At 43.1% G+C, this 19,022-nt stretch overlaps 1 protein-coding gene across 1 annotated transcript in view; it reads right to left on the bottom strand.

The window, feature by feature from the left end:
- tnksa (tankyrase, TRF1-interacting ankyrin-related ADP-ribose polymerase a) overlaps window positions 1–19,022 on the bottom strand; it is a 107,898-nt gene that overhangs the window by 58,818 nt on the left and 30,058 nt on the right. Inside the window, exon 4 of the mRNA XM_053648834.1 lies at window positions 1,547–1,583. Coding sequence (XP_053504809.1) covers window positions 1,547–1,583 — 37 coding nt within the window. The remainder of the gene's footprint in view (window positions 1–1,546; window positions 1,584–19,022) is intronic.

Genomic DNA, 19,022 nt, shown 5'->3' with positions numbered 1-19,022 from the left:
ATTTTGGTTACATGGACTGTAAACGGGGGGACAGAAATCTCCCAGGTTTCATTCAAATGTCTTCATCTGTGTTCCGAAGATGAACGAAAGTCTTATGGGTTTGGAACGACACGAGGGTGAGTGATCGATGACAGAATTTTCACTTTTGGGTGAACCATCCCTTTAAATGCAACTATAAACAGATCAAACTGAGAAACGTAAATAATAATAATAGTTGGCCAATTCTGCAAAGGCATAAGAGGAATAAAACACCTCTGGACACGCCGTTATAGCAGAATAATCTAATTCGGACTGGTAATAGTAACTCGCTTCATTACACCACACCGTCACTGATTATTTTCCTATAACAGCACATCCCCAAGTGTTTTAATCCTTAAATATATTTTCTCCTTAGTACCCACAATGCTATTTTAAAAGCTGACAAATCGATACTAGTTTATAAGGGGCACTAGTTTTACTTCCGGGACTCTATCTTCTCGATCTTGGCCTTCAGCTCCGTTACGCAGCTCTGTTTCTTCCTCCACCTACTCAGATTCGCCAAACCAGCGCGAATCCATAAATAAAATCAAAACTGTCTGCTTTATTCCTCCTAACCTGCTCTCTGATGGTAACTACAGATGATAACTGGCTTTAGTTTAAAAAGGCAGATTCTTCAGTTCGACGCGCGCTCCATCACAGGCACCGGAAAACACGAACACGCCGTGGGACTAGTACGAGGAGAAGAGTACGGGTGGCCTTCATCAGGCTTTGTGATACACTTCCAGGATGAATCTTTATTTAAAAGCACGAGAAGCCAAACCATGTGTCTGAAGCCTGGCTGTTAAATGCTTCTCGGTTCTGGGGGGTGGCGGGAGCTGATCTTCATGCTGTGGCCTAACGATGGTGTTGGATGGAAATTGTGACTCCTTCGCAGTTTCTCCTTCGTGCTCCTGATTCATGACTAAACAATACGAATCCTGACGTGCGCTCGCTCGCTCGCTCGCGCTGGAAGCTACGCTGAAGGCTGGTTTATACAAAGCGTGCGAAACGCCGAGGAGATGATGAGCCGGGCGTGAAAAGACGAGTTCGAGCTCAACGTGCAAACGCTCAGAGGACGTGACTGTCTCTAGGACTAATGGCACTGTAGTCAAGACAACAGGTAGGACCAGGAAGGAAGCGGGAGGAATCGTGTGAATATGGCTAGCAGGGACAAAGTGTGTGGTGTTTGCTTTCATTATTATACAAAAGCCATCAGTTAAAAAATTAATAAATAAACACACACACACACACACACACAGCTGTGAGCTTGCACTATGCTACATGCAAACCCTGCTGTGTTTATGAGGCTTTCTGTTCCCTGAGGCAAATGCTGATCAACACAAAAAACATCCCTAATCACTGAGTGCATTCTCTCAAGAAGACGTTCTGGCCTGCCGCCCCCTCTATAATACCTGAGAGACGCATGCATACACACAAACGCACACAGAAAGAGAGAGAGAGACACACACACAAAGAGAATATAGAATGAAGAGGCAGGGATACACAGAGTAAAGGTGCATGGACTCACCTCGCCGCTTCCAGCAGTTCGTCCTTCTTGTATTCGCCTAAATGATTGCAAAAAATCATGGTGTCAGAGGCGGACAGGATGAAGGATGCACAGCAGCAGCAGGAAGCCAGAGTCACGGAGCAACACCGGACCAGCGGCAGTCCAACATTCAGCGTAAAAATCCACACCGATACGCACACATTCATGCACATGCATAAGGAGCCGTCTAGCTCGCTGATCTCCTCTCTCGGTCTCTCTCGCGCTCTGATGAAGCTGTGGCTTTGAACACAGCACGCTCACAACAACATCGTCTTGGAAACCAAATCGACGCGCATCCTTTGCATCCTGAGCTAAACAGTTTTCCACACACACACGGAACGCACACTTCCCCCTCCCGCTACCTCGCGTATCCCCGTCTGTTTTTCCCCCCCGTTGGCACGGGAGGGGTTTTGAATTCTCTGTGATAACACGAGATAACACAGAGGCAAAGAGAGAGGAGTGGGGTGGGGGGTGGGGGGGGGGCACAATAAGAACGGCCCCTTTTCTCCTCCCCCATGCACGCACAGTCTGTCCACTCAGCCAATCAGAGCAGCTCTTGTGATTCTCCCTCCTGCCCCAACCACCACCACAATCACCACCACCATCCTCCCACATGTGCGCTCGCTACCACAGCAGGAAGAATGTAAAAGAGGTGCACGTGTGTGTGTGTGTGTGTGTGTGTGTGTGTGTGTGTGTGTGTGAAAGGGAGGATGAGGATAAGGGCAGCACTCCAAAAATCCAGAGGCAGAATCGGCAAAAGGGATTAAATTGAACTCTTATCGTCATGATTTCCCGCTTCCTCACTCGATAAATCGCACAGCAAGCATTCACTATTTATTTATTCGGATTTTATATTTATTGTTTAAAATTAATACTAGTTCTTGGGTTACAGTTTAAAGAAGGAACAACATCTGGTACAACAGCAGTATTTAATATTATATTAAAATCTCATAACGATACATTTTAAAGTAGAATAAATAAATAAATAAATAAATACTAAATAAAATCTCATTAAAAAAAAATCGATACGAAATAAAAATAAGATTTTTTTTTTTTTTTTTTTTTTGCGCATATTGTGTAATCGCTGCAGTGATCAGGATCGTGATGAACAGTTTACTGGCCCGGTAATATCACGTCAATATCAAGGACGACGATATTATATCGCGTAATAAAGCCTACACTGTGATTTCTCATTCTACGCATACGAGATAAATCGTTCAAAAACGAATAACTAGCAGAAGTCGTTATTAATAACGACGTCATTCTACACGGTGCCATGTTAATACGCTCAATGGTTATTTAAAAAAATTGTTTCATTTTAAAAAAAATGTGGTGTGCGCGTTTCTGCGTGGATTTTTTATTCGACACAAACCTGAATTATTAAAATAGAAAAAAAAAATAAGCATGTTATTCAAATCAACAGGGTGGGGATTGTGTTATTCTACAGAAATATAAATATGCGGAATTGATCGTATATTACTCATTAATATTCATATCGTCATAATCATTCATAATAATCAGGTTACTCTACAGTGTGTTGTGTCGCGTTATATTCTATAAGGGTTTTTTGGATGTCCCTCTAGGGATCTCTTAAAGGTTCTGCGAAGAACGGAGAGGTCCAGAGGAAGGGCTCCATGCAGAAGCCTTTTACAGAAGAGACATGAATTTTCCAACAAACCCTCGAAGAACCCCTTTTCCTACCAGTGTAGCTGAACAGCAAAACATGCAAAATAATAATAATAATAATAATAATAATACTTCAGTGTTTATACTAAGTAACTGTATGATGTCCTGTATGATGTCTGATTACACAGTATCTCTGAAGGACCTTTCTGTTGCATCATGTGCAGCAATAAAAGAGAGACCTTGGTGTGATTATTGACACCGGTCTCTCATTTGAAGCTTATGTAGATAATATTACCAGGATAGACTTTTTCATTGCAGAAATATTGCTAAGATGTGAAATATGTAATCACTACACGATGTAGGAAAACTAGTTCATGCTTTTGTCACCTCTAGGTTAGATTACTGTAATGCCTTACTGTCTGGATGTTCCAGTAGGTACATATACGAGCTCCAGTTTGCGTCCTTACTACGTAGAACCACAACATAGGATCACATCACCCCTATGTTATCCACACGGCGTTGGCTCCCAGTACGACTATTGACTGTATATAAAGCACCGAATGGTGTCGCGCCACAGTGCCAGAGCGAACCTTTGGTCTTTTATGTTCCGCTACGATTAAAGGGTGCAGGCTGTTTGTTGGTACCTTGAACAGTTAAAGGCTACAGCAGAGGGAGGAGCTTTCTCTTACAAAGCCCTACAGTTACGGAACATCCTTCCGATTAGAGTTCGGGACTCAGATACAGTCTCAGTGTTTAAAACATTAGTTTGGATCTGGAGAATTCACAGGCTTAGAGTGTTGTGGTGGACTGGGATTGTTTGCATGGTGTCGCCCCTCGCTCTCCGTCGAGCTACACACACTACTCCTGAGATACCTCTGATCCTGCTCTCCAGACCTGCCTGATCCATCCTGATGCCCTATTTATCGTTGGAGTTCTCATCACTTGGCCCCACATCCTAAAGACACATGACATTATGGAGATACATGGATGGGACCACTCAGAAACCATGAAGATAGCGTTGGACTGTGAAAACTAATATGAGTTTCCTGGATACAAAATGGCACTTTTTGACCACGTAGTACACAATTACAGCAGGAAATTATTTAGAATTGCACTATACGGTGTTACCCAGATGAGGATGGGTTCCCTTTAGAGTCTGGTTCCTCTCAAGGTTTCTTTCTCGCCTCGTCTTAGGGAGTTTTTTGCCCTTGCTACAATCACCGCCGCGCTCATTAGCGATAAACGTATCAATTTAAAATAAAAAAATGTATACATTTTGTATACATATTTGAATGAATTTATATAGTTATATATAGAATGAAAATATATATATTTCCGTACAGCTGCTTTGTGACTATGTTAACGATGAAACGTGCTAAACAAATAAAATTGAAGGGAATTGAATGTCAAACAGCTGTATTTTTTTAATCCCATTTAAAATGTATTTTTAAAAGACGTGTGTGTGTGTGCTGGTTCAATCTAATTGGCTAGCGTGATCCAAATAAAACATAACTGAATCTAATTAACATCTACGTTGTCCCGAAAATTCGCTGAGGTGATCAGCGGATTGCGATTTTAGGGAAAAATTAAATAAATTACTCAAAATAAAATAAAAAAAAAAAAAATCATGAGCAGATGGTGAGCCAGAAAGCGTGAAGGCTTCGGAGACTGTTAATGAGCAGCTTGCCAAGTTTAGCGATCTCTTCATAACAGACACGGAGCAGCCGCTAGCGAGACGGAGACGTCCTCTCTGCATGGAGACAAACATGTTTGCGCTGGCTTTTAATTGCGCGGATTGTCGATAAAAGGTGAAAACGCCATGTTCAAGAACGCAAGTACAGCTTTGGCTACGATATTAGCCACGAGCTAAACAATGAATCAATAATGATAGATAGAAACCTAATCGTTTCATTTTCAGTCAAAAATGAAATCGGAGGTTAACGGAGGTTAAGCTAAGACATGATAAGTGGCACGGCTCCAAACTAACACCATCCCAAATATAGTCTGAACAAAGATACTATTACACTATTAATGTTAAGTCATGTGCATTTTTAAAGTAAAGTCCTCTGCGTAATCACACCAGTATGTGTTGAGTGACATGGTGGCTAGATCTGGCTTCCATGAGTAGGCTAGTAATACTTATTCTTATACTTATACATAGAGATAGCATTCGCTACACATTAATCTGTATGACAGATGTTTAAGGCATAACTGCTATATTAGTCAATTGTTATCGAATGTTCTCTGATCAAATCCAGATGTGGGGGGAGTGTGTGGCTCAGTGTTTCCAAGTTAGAGACAGGTCAGTGCCGGTCCTGAAACTGACCTGGCTCTCCAGCTCACACCACATCTGCTGATAGACAAGTTGAGAGCGCAGTCGCTCCAATCACCAACAGTGTGTAATGTCTGACTGTATTGCTGACACCGATTGCCACCGTTTCCCAACGACCAATCACCAATCACCACCGTTTCCCCAATCACCACCGTTTCCCCAATCACAGATCGCCACCGTTTCCCAACGACCAATCACCAGCGTTTCCCCAATCACAGATCGCCACCGTTTCCCAACGACCAATCACCACAGTTTCCCGAATCACCACCGTTTCCCAACGACCAATTGTCGATCGCCACAGTTTCCCCAATCATCACCATTTCCCCAATCACCGACCGCCACCGTTTCCCCAACCACCGACCGCCACCGTTTCCATGACCGCCACCGTTTCCTCAATCACCACCATTTCCCCAATCACAGATCACCACCGTTTCCCCACCCACCGACCGGCAACGTTTACCCAACCACCGGCCGCCACCGTTTCCCCAATTACCGATCGCCACCGTTTCCATGACCGCCACCGTTTCCCCAATCACCGACCGCCACCGTTTCCCCAATTACCTATCGCCACCGTTTCCATGACCGCCACCGTTTCCATGACCGCCACCGTTTCCCCAATCACCGACCGCCACCGTTTCCCCAATCACCGACCGCCACCGTTTCCCCAATCACCGACCGCCACCGTTTCCCCAATTACCGATCGCCACCGTTTCCCCAATTACCGATCGCCACCGTTTCCATGACCGCCACCGTTTCCCCAATCACCGACCGCCACCGTTTCCCCAATCACCGACCGCCACCGTTTCCCCGACCGCCACCGTTTCCCCAATCACCGACCGCCACCGTTTCCATGACTTCCACCGTTTCCCCCAATCACCGACCGCCACCGTTTCCCCCAATCACCGATCGCCTCAGTTTCCCAACGACCAATCGCTGGTGACCACCACCATAAATGGCATTTATTCAAAAACCTGAAAAATGATCGACATGATCAAAAGCATCAGTACTACCTCGAGTGTCTCACTTCAACACGGACTTCTTCTGCTTGTATTTTTGGAGACGAGTGTGCATCTGTAAGTGGTCTACACCTGACACAGCAACCACTCTTTCCACTCTTTAATAACACAAAGTTCACTAAAAGCAGCGCCGTCTCCGTAATCCAGCACTTACACAACCGCAAGATGCGACACCGTTAACGACTGGCCATTAAAGTTATTTCCGATTTCCGGATGACATGGACGGTTTGATTTAATCCTACACGTTCATCATTTTTTACTTTAGCGTCGCTGCACTGTAAAGGCCATCACGCGCTGCAATAATGATTAACAAATGATATATTGTGCGGTGCTAGACATCAAGCCTGTAATTATGCAAATAAGTATATATTATCAGTATATATCAAGCATCTGGTAGTAAACTCTGTAGGACGTGCTCAACCAGACACTCACAGCAAAGCTGGAAGAAAAAAAAAAGTGCTCGGAGTATACTTTTATTCACTTATCTTGTGCAGGTGATGAGATCCACTCGTTTGTGGCGTCACCTGCTAGTTTCTATTATTAGAAATAAAATATGGGTTTGTCAACACCAATTCTCACACCGAGTACAACTACATATTTTTGGTACTCACCAATTCCGAATACTGGAATGTGTAATCTACTCCGTATTAATCAATCTGGGACATTTTATTGGAATATTTTATTTACCGCTGTTTATTAGGGCTGTGCCATATCGTATCGTCCATGATGTATCAGTCCGATTCCGCCGCATGATAAGCATGTGTTATCGCACGTCATTATACACTTGACGAACGGGTTTATGAGCCGCAACACAGGCATTACGCGGAGGATGAGAACAAGCATGGCGGAAGGCGGAGTTTCACAGTAGACGAGGACGAAGAATTAATCCCCAAAAATGGAGCTTCCTCCGTAATATGGAAGTGGTTCAGATACAGGAGATCAGATGCGAATCAGACGTCTGTGAATTGTAAAGTGTGTCAAAAGCCCGTATCGACAAAGGGTGCAAACACGTCAAATCTGTTCCAGCACCTCAAGCAAAAACGGTGAAAACTGACAGCTGGAACTCTTGCTTATCGGAATAAATCTACACCGGTACTCCTTCCCCGTCGCGTCCGTAGCTGAGCGGCTGAGGAGAAGGGTCCGCTGTCGTTATACGGTACGAGAGTGGAGTCTAGAGGCGAAATTAAAACCAACACCGACTAAATTTGTTGTGTTATTTGAAGTGTTTTTGGATTCATTTTAGAGGTCTTTATTTTTATTTGTTATTTGGAGGGTTACTTTTTTGGTTCAGATTGGATGTACATCTTTTATTTACTTTAATATTTATTAATAGTTCATATATATTCATATTTATTTCATTTTTAAAAAGTACAGTCTTTCCTATTTACCCCTTTTCAGCGGTTAAAAGCTGGTTTGTGTAAACCTGACAGTACATTATCTCATACTGAATTACAGCCTAAGGAAATCATTCAAAAAAATAATAATAAATTTATTTATTTTTAAACCTTGACTCTAACCTGGTTAATCAGCTTATTTCACACACTATAGCACTCATTTGATTTGTTGCGTTTCCTATAGACCGTAACCTGCTAGACAACCAGCTCCAGAAGCAGCAACACAAGAGACCTACTATTTTTTTTTTTGTTTTTTTAAGAGGGTTGATTGGTGGTTAGGAAAGAGTAGAGGTCATGTAGACCTTCACAATCCTTTCACACTAGCGAGCAAACAAAGCAGCAGGCAAACGCACATTCTCAATGCACAATGTACGACACAGTTGTAGAGTTCTACAACGATACTCGTACGGATTGAGTACTAATTTATCAATTTTATGTTACTTAGGTACGACATTGTACAGCGACGTATCAAAGCGATTAACTCAAGCGATTACCCGGACCGATCGAGAGGCACACGTGGTCCGATGTTCCCCACTTCAGTCCTGACCAGTGATTATCTCCTGTGGAAGCAGAAACAGAAGAGTTCATTGCTGTCTCTGGCGAATGTACGCAGCCAGGACAGTTTGCCAGCTTTAGTAAAAGCGATAATAATGCTATAGCACAAACCCGAGCACATAGCGTGCAAATCAAAACAGCCAAATTTCATATTGATATTATAATAAACTACACATTATATAAACGATAACTCCGACAATCAGCCTTCGTTATGGCACGCTACTGAATGATTTTTATTTTCCTGCTAATAAGCTCCCGGCGTAGTCAGTAGGAAGACCGACTTATACGACCACGAGACTCCTCCAAAATATTCATCTTTTCACGATTCCAGAAGGGGAACAAAATAATCAGATGAGCGCAGAGTTGGTTTATAAATAAATAAATAAATAAATAAATAAAAACAGTAGGTAATTTGGTTTGTACTTTTCTCCTAGGAAGAGGGAGGACAAACACTAATAGGGCAGCAGCAACTGACAGAATTCCTTCAGGTCTCCGTGTCAATTTAATCCAATCCGAATAGAGCTTCAGCGGTGCAGAGTCAGGTTAAAGCACGCTTTAAAAAAAACAGCAGCAGCCTGCATTACGAAGCAAAAACCAGCGTCTAGCTCACAGCGATCATGCTAATTAACGCTACTAGGTGTGGAATAAACAAATAATACTCCAAAAAAAAAAAAATTAAATTAAAATACACAAAACCAACTTTTCTGAAAGTGAAAAATGTCAAATATTACCCCTTTATACAGACTGCAGATCTGCATACACGTGAATACTGCGGAACTTTTCTGCCTGAGCCATGAGGCCGGATCTCAATGCTCAACACTGCATAGAGGAAAATCAATGGGCAAACATATAGCATGGAGAATGTGTGTGCAGTTCTAGTGTGATGATTTAATGATTTAATAAACGAAAGAAGAAAAAAAAAAAATTTGAAAAGCATTTCCACCATTTCAGGTCTGAGAAGAGTAGGGGAGGAGATAATAATATAACCAGCTGCACGGTCAGGACCAGCAATGGCAATTAGGCTTGCGCAATATAACAATATTACCATCTCTATACGACAGCACGTTGCCGTGCTATCCAGAAACGTTTATGGCTGATTATATTACCAGATCTGCCAACTGTTACACATTTTGCACAGGAGCTCCCCAAAACATCAGTCTACACTTATGAGAGTCATCACTTTTATAAAAAAAAAAAAAATAAAAAAATAAAAAAATAATAAATCTTACACCAAAAGATCCTTTTCTCTTCAACAGAACGAGAGATGAGCTAATCAAGATAATCAAAAGGTGCTTTGAACGCCCCAATATTAATGGATACTTCCTGGGAGCCCCGCCCCCTCCCTCCCTCCCTCCCTCCCTCCATCCATCTCATGTGCCCTTGTGTTCAAGGTACATAGAGAATATGTTAAATTCGTTAACGTGAAATAAAATCTATAAGCATGCGTTCGACTAAACTCCGTATTTGGATGTTTACGTGCTGACGACCGATCACGGCAGCCCCGTGCGTCATGCGTAACATGGTGCTGCGCTTCGGTGTTTAATAATACAGCACGCCACTGACGCGGTGAAAGAAAAGCCGCAACTGGACGAGAGCCGGAACCGTGTTTAGTTTCAGTTTAGGGAGAACGAGGTTATCAAACGGTACATAATCATTACGTCTGGGAGGAGATTTTTCAGGAAGTCTGCGATAAAAGTCCGTCGAAGTGGCATTTGGTGACTGGACTTAATTATCGAGAACGAATTAAGTACCTAAAAAAGATGAATAAATACAGAGTGCGTATTCGCACGGGATTAGTTTAACCTGGGGTTATTTTTACAGGCTGTTTTTTTAGGAGATAAAAGACGCTGTAATCGTCACCGACTTGGGAACACGCGTTCCGGGAAAAACCCAGAAAAATAACCGACATGACCAGTTCCGTTCACACCGGATGGGTTGGAACCCCGTGGGATAGTCTCCAGGCTCCGCCACGACCCTGTGTAGAATAAGCGATATGGAATGATGTTAAAATCGCGTAGCTCCTACGTAAAAAGCCTATAGGTTGGGAGATCTGTTACTCAGTTTTGCAGAGTCTTTTTGTGATTATTGGAGCCAATAATGCTTGATTTTGCTGCGGCTGTTTTTTCCTTCTGAATTTCTGGGGGGGTTTTTTGGTGGAAAACTACTTGAATTGGTGAAATTTCACTGGGACGTTTGTTGGTAATCGAGACCTTCAAGCTGTACTCATGTTCGACCCGTGTGAATCGAATCGAATCCTGCTTTGACCGAATGCGTGTGGTGATGACGTCACATGACCCAAATCTCTCGGCCCAAATCTGATTAAAATCTGCGGTGATTTTGAAAAAAATAATAATAATAAAAATCGCAAGTTCCTCCGAATATCGCGGTGTTCGCTTGATTTTGCCTTAATTTCTGCAATCAAAAAAAAATATATATATCTCACACTATAATGATATATGATACAATCTCAATCAGAATAAACGTCACTGGATATCGTGTCAGTTTACCATCATGTAGGGACACATGTATTAACACTGTACAAGCCTAGTGTATGTGTAACACGTGCAACACTTCCGGACTTGCAGAGATTTACAACACACCTGGCGTCTAACTCTCCCTGTTGACGCGTGCAGCCCCTGGTGCGTAATTACGCTGAATAAAGTGCACATTTCATTATTAACCCTATTAGACTGCCGGTATAAGAGCTGAACAATCGATGGCTTCCTCCGATGAGGAAATCCACAGGGAAACGGACTTATTAAGCTCGAATGGACTTGGAAGATGAATAACGGTTTGCGACTCGGCAGAATAATAGTGTTGCGCTCTGTCCGACAGCCTGGACGCTGCTTCGTCTGACTACAGCCTGCTGAATATTATCATTTAGCAGAAGAACGCTTCACAGCCTGTCCGTTTCACACCGCACCCGAACGCATCTGATCAAGCGCTGTACAAAGAGACTGAAGCAAGATGCAACACTGTCAGCCTGACACGCTCTTTCCGTCTCCCTCACCGGCCAATTCTGCCAGCAAATAACCCACTTTCTATCCGGTAACAAGCTGACAGCATTTAAAACAAAGTTCCAGGTCAAATCTGGTGGAAAAAAAACAACAGAAAAAAAACCAGAGAGCTGAAATCTAACCGCAAGAAATAGTAAACGAATACCTAAAAGACGCCGCGAGCGCCGTTACCTTTTTAAGCAAACCTTAATCGAGCCGATTAAAAAAAATCGACATTTTTTTTCGTCTCATTAACTTCAAGACGGAGAAAGGACGAGGGGACGACTGTTTACAGCTGCTGTAACGTAAGCGAGAACAGGAACCGACGTCTTTCCCGGCCGTTCCACAACATGAAGCGGAACTATAAAGATAAACGGATAGGAACTCTATACGTGGAATAATAAGTTAATATACGCCGTTATAAGAAAATAAACTCTAGGGTGGTAAATCTTTTATCTTTTCAATAACAGCACAACAAGGACTGCGATGCTAATCGCTAACACGTGAAGCGCTTGGAGATTTTGTATTCGAATTTAAAAGCGGTCTTTAAGTACAGTATTATTATTATTAAGGTCATTTTTTTGAACGATCACTTCAGTGGCAGTTATTTATCTTGGCTCGTTTAATATACGCAGAAAAAAAAAAAAAAAAAAAAAAAACGGTAAATCTTTTAAGTAAGCCCCTGTGGAGGGGAACAGACGGATGCTTAAGATATAACTACAGGCTTCTCTTCTTGTGATAGCAGAGCAGTGCTTTAAGCCAGTGATGAAAATGTTTCATGAGCAGCTCTGCTCTAAGCGAAGATAACAGCTGGAACCTTGGCAGCCGGCGTGAATTTAAAGGATTTTAAATCCACCTCCCCCCCCACCAACACTCGGTTCTTTCATTTTACGGAAAATCGTTGGTTTATTGCCAGGGACTGCTGAAGGAGGAGGTCAGTGTGAGCGGAGCGGCAGGGGTCATTTCGGTTAATTTAGCTCATCTTCGGGAGCACGAGAATCCTCGCGGAGATGAACGGTCCAACACGGCAGAGTAGAAAAGGAAAAGAAGAAACGGATGACGCTCGAACGACTGCTGTGTGGGCTGTGAAGAAATCTAACACAGCTGTGGTGTCCAAAAAAAAAAAAAAAAAGACCTCAGAAAAAGGCTCGGAAGCTGGACATGGAAGGATCACAGTTCAGCGATGGATTAGTGGATCCCTCCTGGTTAGCAGACGGTCAGGGATTGAAAGTTTAGCCGGTGAGAAGCACCCAGCTGAGTGGGCTGTCAGTCCGGCTTCACCTGGAGAGCTCAGCCGTCAATCAGCCGTCAATCAGTTTGGGCAAAATCTTTCACGGTAAAGCACGACGTGAGGAAGGACAGCATCAGGGAGGAGCATCGATCACTGAAGCCATGTGTTAGCATACTCAAGTACTGTTGATGAAAGAATATTATTATTATTATTATTATTATTATTATATAAAACCGAGACAGCACCGGAGCGAAAGCTTCGGGAAAACCCGGTCATCCATGCACTAGGGTTGTAACACGCTCACAGACAGTCATGGTTTAGGATTAGAACGTTACCTCACTGCTGACTTTTTCCCCAATACACTGACTACGTTTACATGGACAGCAGTAATCTAATTATTGACTTTAATCCGAATAAGACAATACTCTGATTAAGGTGTTTACATGAGTCGCTTTTAGAGTACTCCTTTCATGTTCCCGTTTCACATGTTATAGAACATAGTTCGATTAACAGCACACGTCATTACGTCCCCACGCCACGTCGTCCGACGTTCCCTCCAGAATTTCACGTATCGACGTACAGTTGGTCTTCGTTATGGTACCGTGTACAGTTTTGGGTATTTTTTATATTTAATTTTACGAAAGCTTCAAGTGCGGTTAATTATTTCTCACGCTATACGTGCAAACAGATGACTGCTTGAAGCCGTGGGCTGCGTCCCAAACCGCGTACTTACCTACTATATAGTAGCAGAGATATGTGTATTCGCCTACTAGATACATGTATTTCTCCTACTATACAGTAGGCAAGTACGCGGTTTGGGACGCAGCAAGAGAGCACGGCTGCGTCCCAAAATGCGGTGAAAACTCTCACACGACGTTAATAGTGTGATTAAGGTGTGTACGTGTCTGTAAGGCACGTCGATAACGCGACTAAAACGGGAGTACTCGATTTGTGTTTACTTCGAGTATGACTTTAGCCGGATTAAGGTAATAAGTTCCTGTTTACATGGCAGTTTCTCAATCAGAGTATCGTCTTAATCGGGTTAATATTGGATTATTGTTGTCCATGTAAACGTATTTACTGAGTAAAAAGCATTTCCATCTTTTTCTGTTTATTTTTTTTACCCAATAAAAGTTTTTCTTCACTCGTCTCGTTCCTTTTACGTCCGGCCTTGACGTCCTAAAAAATCCGCAGCCTCATCCTTCTGCACGCTCTAAATCACCCGACACGCCACGCTACAGGAGAGGTTGGAAAAGAATCTGAGATTGGATTCTCGTGGCTCTGAGGAAGAACGCGCTCGGCCTCCTCCTCTCCGGATGGTAGACGCTGCGCGTTAGGGAAGAGTTAGCTAGTACTCGGGAACTGGCAAGACCAAAACGAGGGGAAAGGAATTGTGGAGTCGGCCCACTCGAGATTCTGAACAACGATGGCTGTCGCGAGGTTGCGCTGAACAACAACAACAATAATAATAACTTTAAATATATATTTTTTTTTTTATTTGCTAAAAAGTGTTAATTTCCCCTACGTATGGAAACTTTTGGGACACACTATAGTAAAGGAAGTAGAGCGTATACAGTATGTAGCAAGTACGGTTAACTAATACAAAGCTTAGCGCGTGACCTGTCGATCAAAAACGCTTTTCACACGTTATTTAAGGTGTGTTTCAGTGAGAACAGTAGCGGCCGACGCCCGGCAGCTGGTCCATGTCTCAGCTCTGACAAGAACACGGTTATAAAACTGATTTTCGAAGCGCACAGGTAAATGGAGTCGTACAGTATGCGTCAGTCTCTTCGTTCAGAACAAAAGAGCCTGCACATCATCTCATTATTTCCGTCAGAAGAACCCGTGTTGTCCGGCCAGTGAGAGCGCAGCTGCTCGGCCATGTGAAAAACAGCACGGTTCCAGCTGCGCGGGAGCACGGGGAGATTAATCACTTCCCATCGAGGTGCTAGAAGACATTAAAGGCCAATTGGCAGTTCGCCTGTACCTGAACACGCCGCGGGGTTGTTGGGGGTTTTTTTTTAGCGCAGGTTATGAAACAAATCATCTGTCAGTTTAGGCAAATGAGGTTAAGATGGTTTTTTTTTTCCCTTCCCCATCCAGAAATGGTGTTACGCAGAACACGGAGGAGGGAAACAGAGCCGGGCTAGTGGATCGACATGTTCTCATGGCAACGCTGAGTAAGATGGATGGGTGGGTGGTGATGGTGGTGGTCTCGGGAAGCTGAGGAGCTGACAGGCATGAAGAACAGGCACGTCACTCAGCGCAGACTGATTCAGCCACAAGCCAAACCTTCTCCCTCACACAGCATCGTTACTTCCCAACACCAGCTAAAGAGTCTCCGATAATACCATCAACTCGGTATTCTCTTTTTTTTAGTTGCTGGAACGTCTTATGATAGAAGATACGACTGAAATTCGATCTAAGCAGTCCTGTCACAATGACCAGGTTTTGGCTGAAGATATATAATAATAATAATAATAATAATAATAATAATAATAATTTGTGCTTTCTGATCATAATAAAAAGCAGAAATGACTGAAAACATAACACTAACTTTATTACAAAAATAAACAGTACTGACGTACCATCAAAATGCACTGTAGTTTTTTTAAATGGAAACAGACAAATATGAATATATTAACTGTTAATAAATATTACAGTAAATAAAAGATATACATCAAAACGTATCAAAAACATTTCAAATAACACAACAGAATTGGTCGGCGCCTCTAGAGGCCGCTCTCGTACCGTATGACGACGGTGAACTCTTCTCAGCCGCTCAGCTACGGTCGCGAGCGGGAAAAACTACCTGTGTGGATTTGTGCCGATAACAGACATTCCAGCGATCGGTTACCGGTGCCGATTGATCGACGAAACCGATCAATCGGTCGACCTCTAATACGCGTATTAAACCGAGTACGGAAATAAACAAAATCGCTAAAGCTAAAACGAGGTCAGTAAATAAGGTACTATTCAGACGCTCACAACAAACAAAACACTTACCAACATAAACCAATACCTTTAAAATAATTAAAATATGCAACAATCGGATATGATTAACTGAAAAATTCTTAACACTTCATACATTTATATAGATGTATATAATACGTATACATGTAATAGGATTATTATAGAGATAGAATATGATTATGGAACTGAACAATGAATCGCGACCAGTTAGCTACAATTAGAGGATTATGAAATAGCCTCTTTTTTCTTTTTTTGGCCAACAATTACAATTTTACAATTACTTTTCATCGGTTTAAAGTTACGATTAATGTCCAGGAGACAAGTTAGTTCCTGTTATCACGTATGTTATAGCAGCTATAAACAGTCGCTCCTTCGCCCGTGTCAGAAAACGTCGAGTTACAGTTTCACCTCTGACCGTTAGACAAAGCACGGACGCTGGAGACTCCTTCCATATACGTTAAACGTGTCCTCGCAGAGAAAATCGCCGTACCGAGGATTACTCGCTATTTTTAAACTGTTTATATGAACGTACCCGTCCCCGTGACTGAGCTGTTACTATAGAAACAATAACATATTACAATTCATATAAACCTGTCATTTTGCAGCTGCACTACTGTTCTAGAAATTATCAGTTAGACTGCACTGTACTAGAAACATGTAAGAGCTTGTGACTTTATGCAACAAGGTGAATTAAAAATCACTATTTAACGTTTGCGAAATCGTCGCGGTTGGTTATTTTTTAATGAATAGTGGAAGATTTTGCCAGGGTTCTGAACAGTGTTCCAGTTGGCTCAGTTTAAAAAAAAAAAAAAAAAAAAAAAAAAAAGAGGGGGGGGGGGGGGTTCCTGTTGTAACAAGGTTCCTCCTCTTTACACCGGCCAGAAGATTTAGCGGATTAATACGAGCGGGAAATCTGTAGCTCGTAAAAAAATTAAGCAGATCGCATTGGCCTTCTCTCTCGGCCTGTCTGTACGTCTGTCTATATTTCATTTTCTCGCTCATTTCCAAGGATAAGCTCCCGGGTGCAAATCCGATGACCGTATGTAAAAGATACTAAGCCTGAAGCCGGCTGCAAATCCGTTTATTGATTCGGATCCCTCCTCATATCGGAGTTCCTCTCCTCGCAGGTCCCCAGTACCCTCACGCCGGCTTTAAACTGTTTACAGAGGACGGCTCTCAGAGGGCTGCATCCTGATCCGGCGGCACAGAGGACCCATTTAAAAAGTTGCTGGCTTTGAGGAAACTCGGCATATAAGCCGGGGGGATGGGGGAGGGGGGAGGATGTGAGCCGCTCCGTGCCTCTCGGCGAGCCGCTCGTTTTCTCTCTGCAGAGCCGACGGCGATGAGCGCAGCGGCGGCACCTGGCCGGATCCAGGCAGCTTTCCCAGAGCGATCGGGACGTGTCCCGCACCCTCAAACACGCCACAGGTCCAGTGTTATGGCTGAACAGAATACTGACTGACTTGGCTAAGATCTTACACACTCTTTTAGCCCGGTGAAATATCGGTTTTATGGAGAATCTCCTCAATTCTTTGCATATTACGTATGACGCACGGTGTATGAGCCAGACCGACGGAGCGTGTGGTTTCTTCATATTTCTTCAGTTCTACACGGACAATTCTAGTCCCTACCTGCAAAGTACACATTTACTCCCAGATATATAAAAATGGAAGAAAAACTTATACGTGCAGGAACTACACAACTCACTACATAAAACTACACAACCTATGGCACTCACCTTCCATTTTAATAGGTACACCTGCTCATTTAGGATCTCTGTGACTGTGGCATGGTTGTTGGCGCCAGATGGGCTGGTTTGAGTATTTCAGAAACTGCTGATCTCCTGGGATTTTCCCACACACACACACACACACGTACGTCTCTAAAGTTTACACAGAATGGTGCGTAAAACAAAACATGGTGAGCGATATTCTATTGGTGGAAAGTAAACGCCCTGACGGTAAGAGCGGTCTGAAAATGGAAACCATCGAACCTTGAGGTGGATGCGCTACGACAGCAGACACACCGGTCGGCCAAGAACATGAATCTGAAGCTATAACGGGCACAGTCTCGACTAAACCGGACAGCTGAAGACTTGAAAAACGCCTGTCCGGTTTTGACGGACAGTGAGTGTAAGACTATACAAACTATAAGGCTCGTTATAGACGACCACGCAGCCGACACAGCCTGGCAGAGGAACCTGGGGTACCCGGAGGAAACCACAAAAGCACGGGAAGAACACGCGAACTCTGCGGAAGATGGAATTGAACCCCAAGGTAAACGTGCAAACCTCTAAGCCACTGTGCCTCACAATTTAGCAGCGCAAATCCACCTACAAGCGTGCTTTTGGGAGAAGGCAAAGTAATCCCAGTGCAGTAATGTCAAATGATCTGGGCTGGGTTAAAAAAAAATAAATAAATAAATTTAATTAATGCTACATTTCCCAGACGAAATCACATCCATCATTCCTCCAAGTATAGATGCATATACACAGTTAGTATTAATAAATATAATACATATATAAATAAGTCTCATCTGATGCAGCACCGACCAGTGGAACTGAATCATAACGGCACAGACACCTCGTGAGGACACACTCATTTCACACACACACCTCAAAACCAGTGGCCTTAATGACACATGCTTTGAACACAAACCTGTGTGTGTGTGTGTGAGAGAGCAAGAGAGAGAGAGAGAGTAAGAGAGCGACAAAGAGAGACAGACATAATGAGATATCTTTGTCTCTCTATTGATGTTTTCTTTCTTAAACACTTAATGAACAACGACAAACAGGCAGGAACAATCAGCAGGACGTTTGTTCAGAGAGACCCGCGTGGTCAGGGTGGGTCGGGCCCACCGGGGGGCGCTGTGACCCCAACATACACTCCACAAAAACAGCAGCAGCACAGCCAGCTTTCTGATTCCTTTAGTGAAAAGCTGAGAAACAAGACAAAAAGCTAATCCCAGAAAGCTAAACGACCAAATCGGACTGTTTGTGAAGGACACTTCAAAGTGAGGACTTCTTTTAATCAAATCAGTTTGAAATAATAATAATAATAATAATAATAATGCGGCATTTCCCCCTTTAAAGGCTCCCTACACAGGTGTGAGATTGGAGGACAGCCTCAGGTCATTGTGAAACTCCTGCATGTATTCCCCATGTTGTTCAGGTGTGTGTGTGTGTGTGAGTGAGACGAATATTTCCTGCAGCCCGAGGGAAAACGAAACGACTCACCCCTCCCTTGATCGTGTCCGGCAGTAATTCGTAGCTTTTCACTATAATTCGGGTCATAATTGAATAGTTTATAAACAGCGTTTCACACCCCTGTGCCACA

Source organism: Ictalurus furcatus, chromosome 18, assembly GCF_023375685.1.
Source record: "Ictalurus furcatus strain D&B chromosome 18, Billie_1.0, whole genome shotgun sequence".
Classification (NCBI taxonomy): domain Eukaryota; kingdom Metazoa; phylum Chordata; class Actinopteri; order Siluriformes; family Ictaluridae; genus Ictalurus; species Ictalurus furcatus.
The sequence above is the reverse complement of the archived record's forward strand: the minus strand, read 5'-3'. Positions and strand labels throughout refer to the sequence as shown.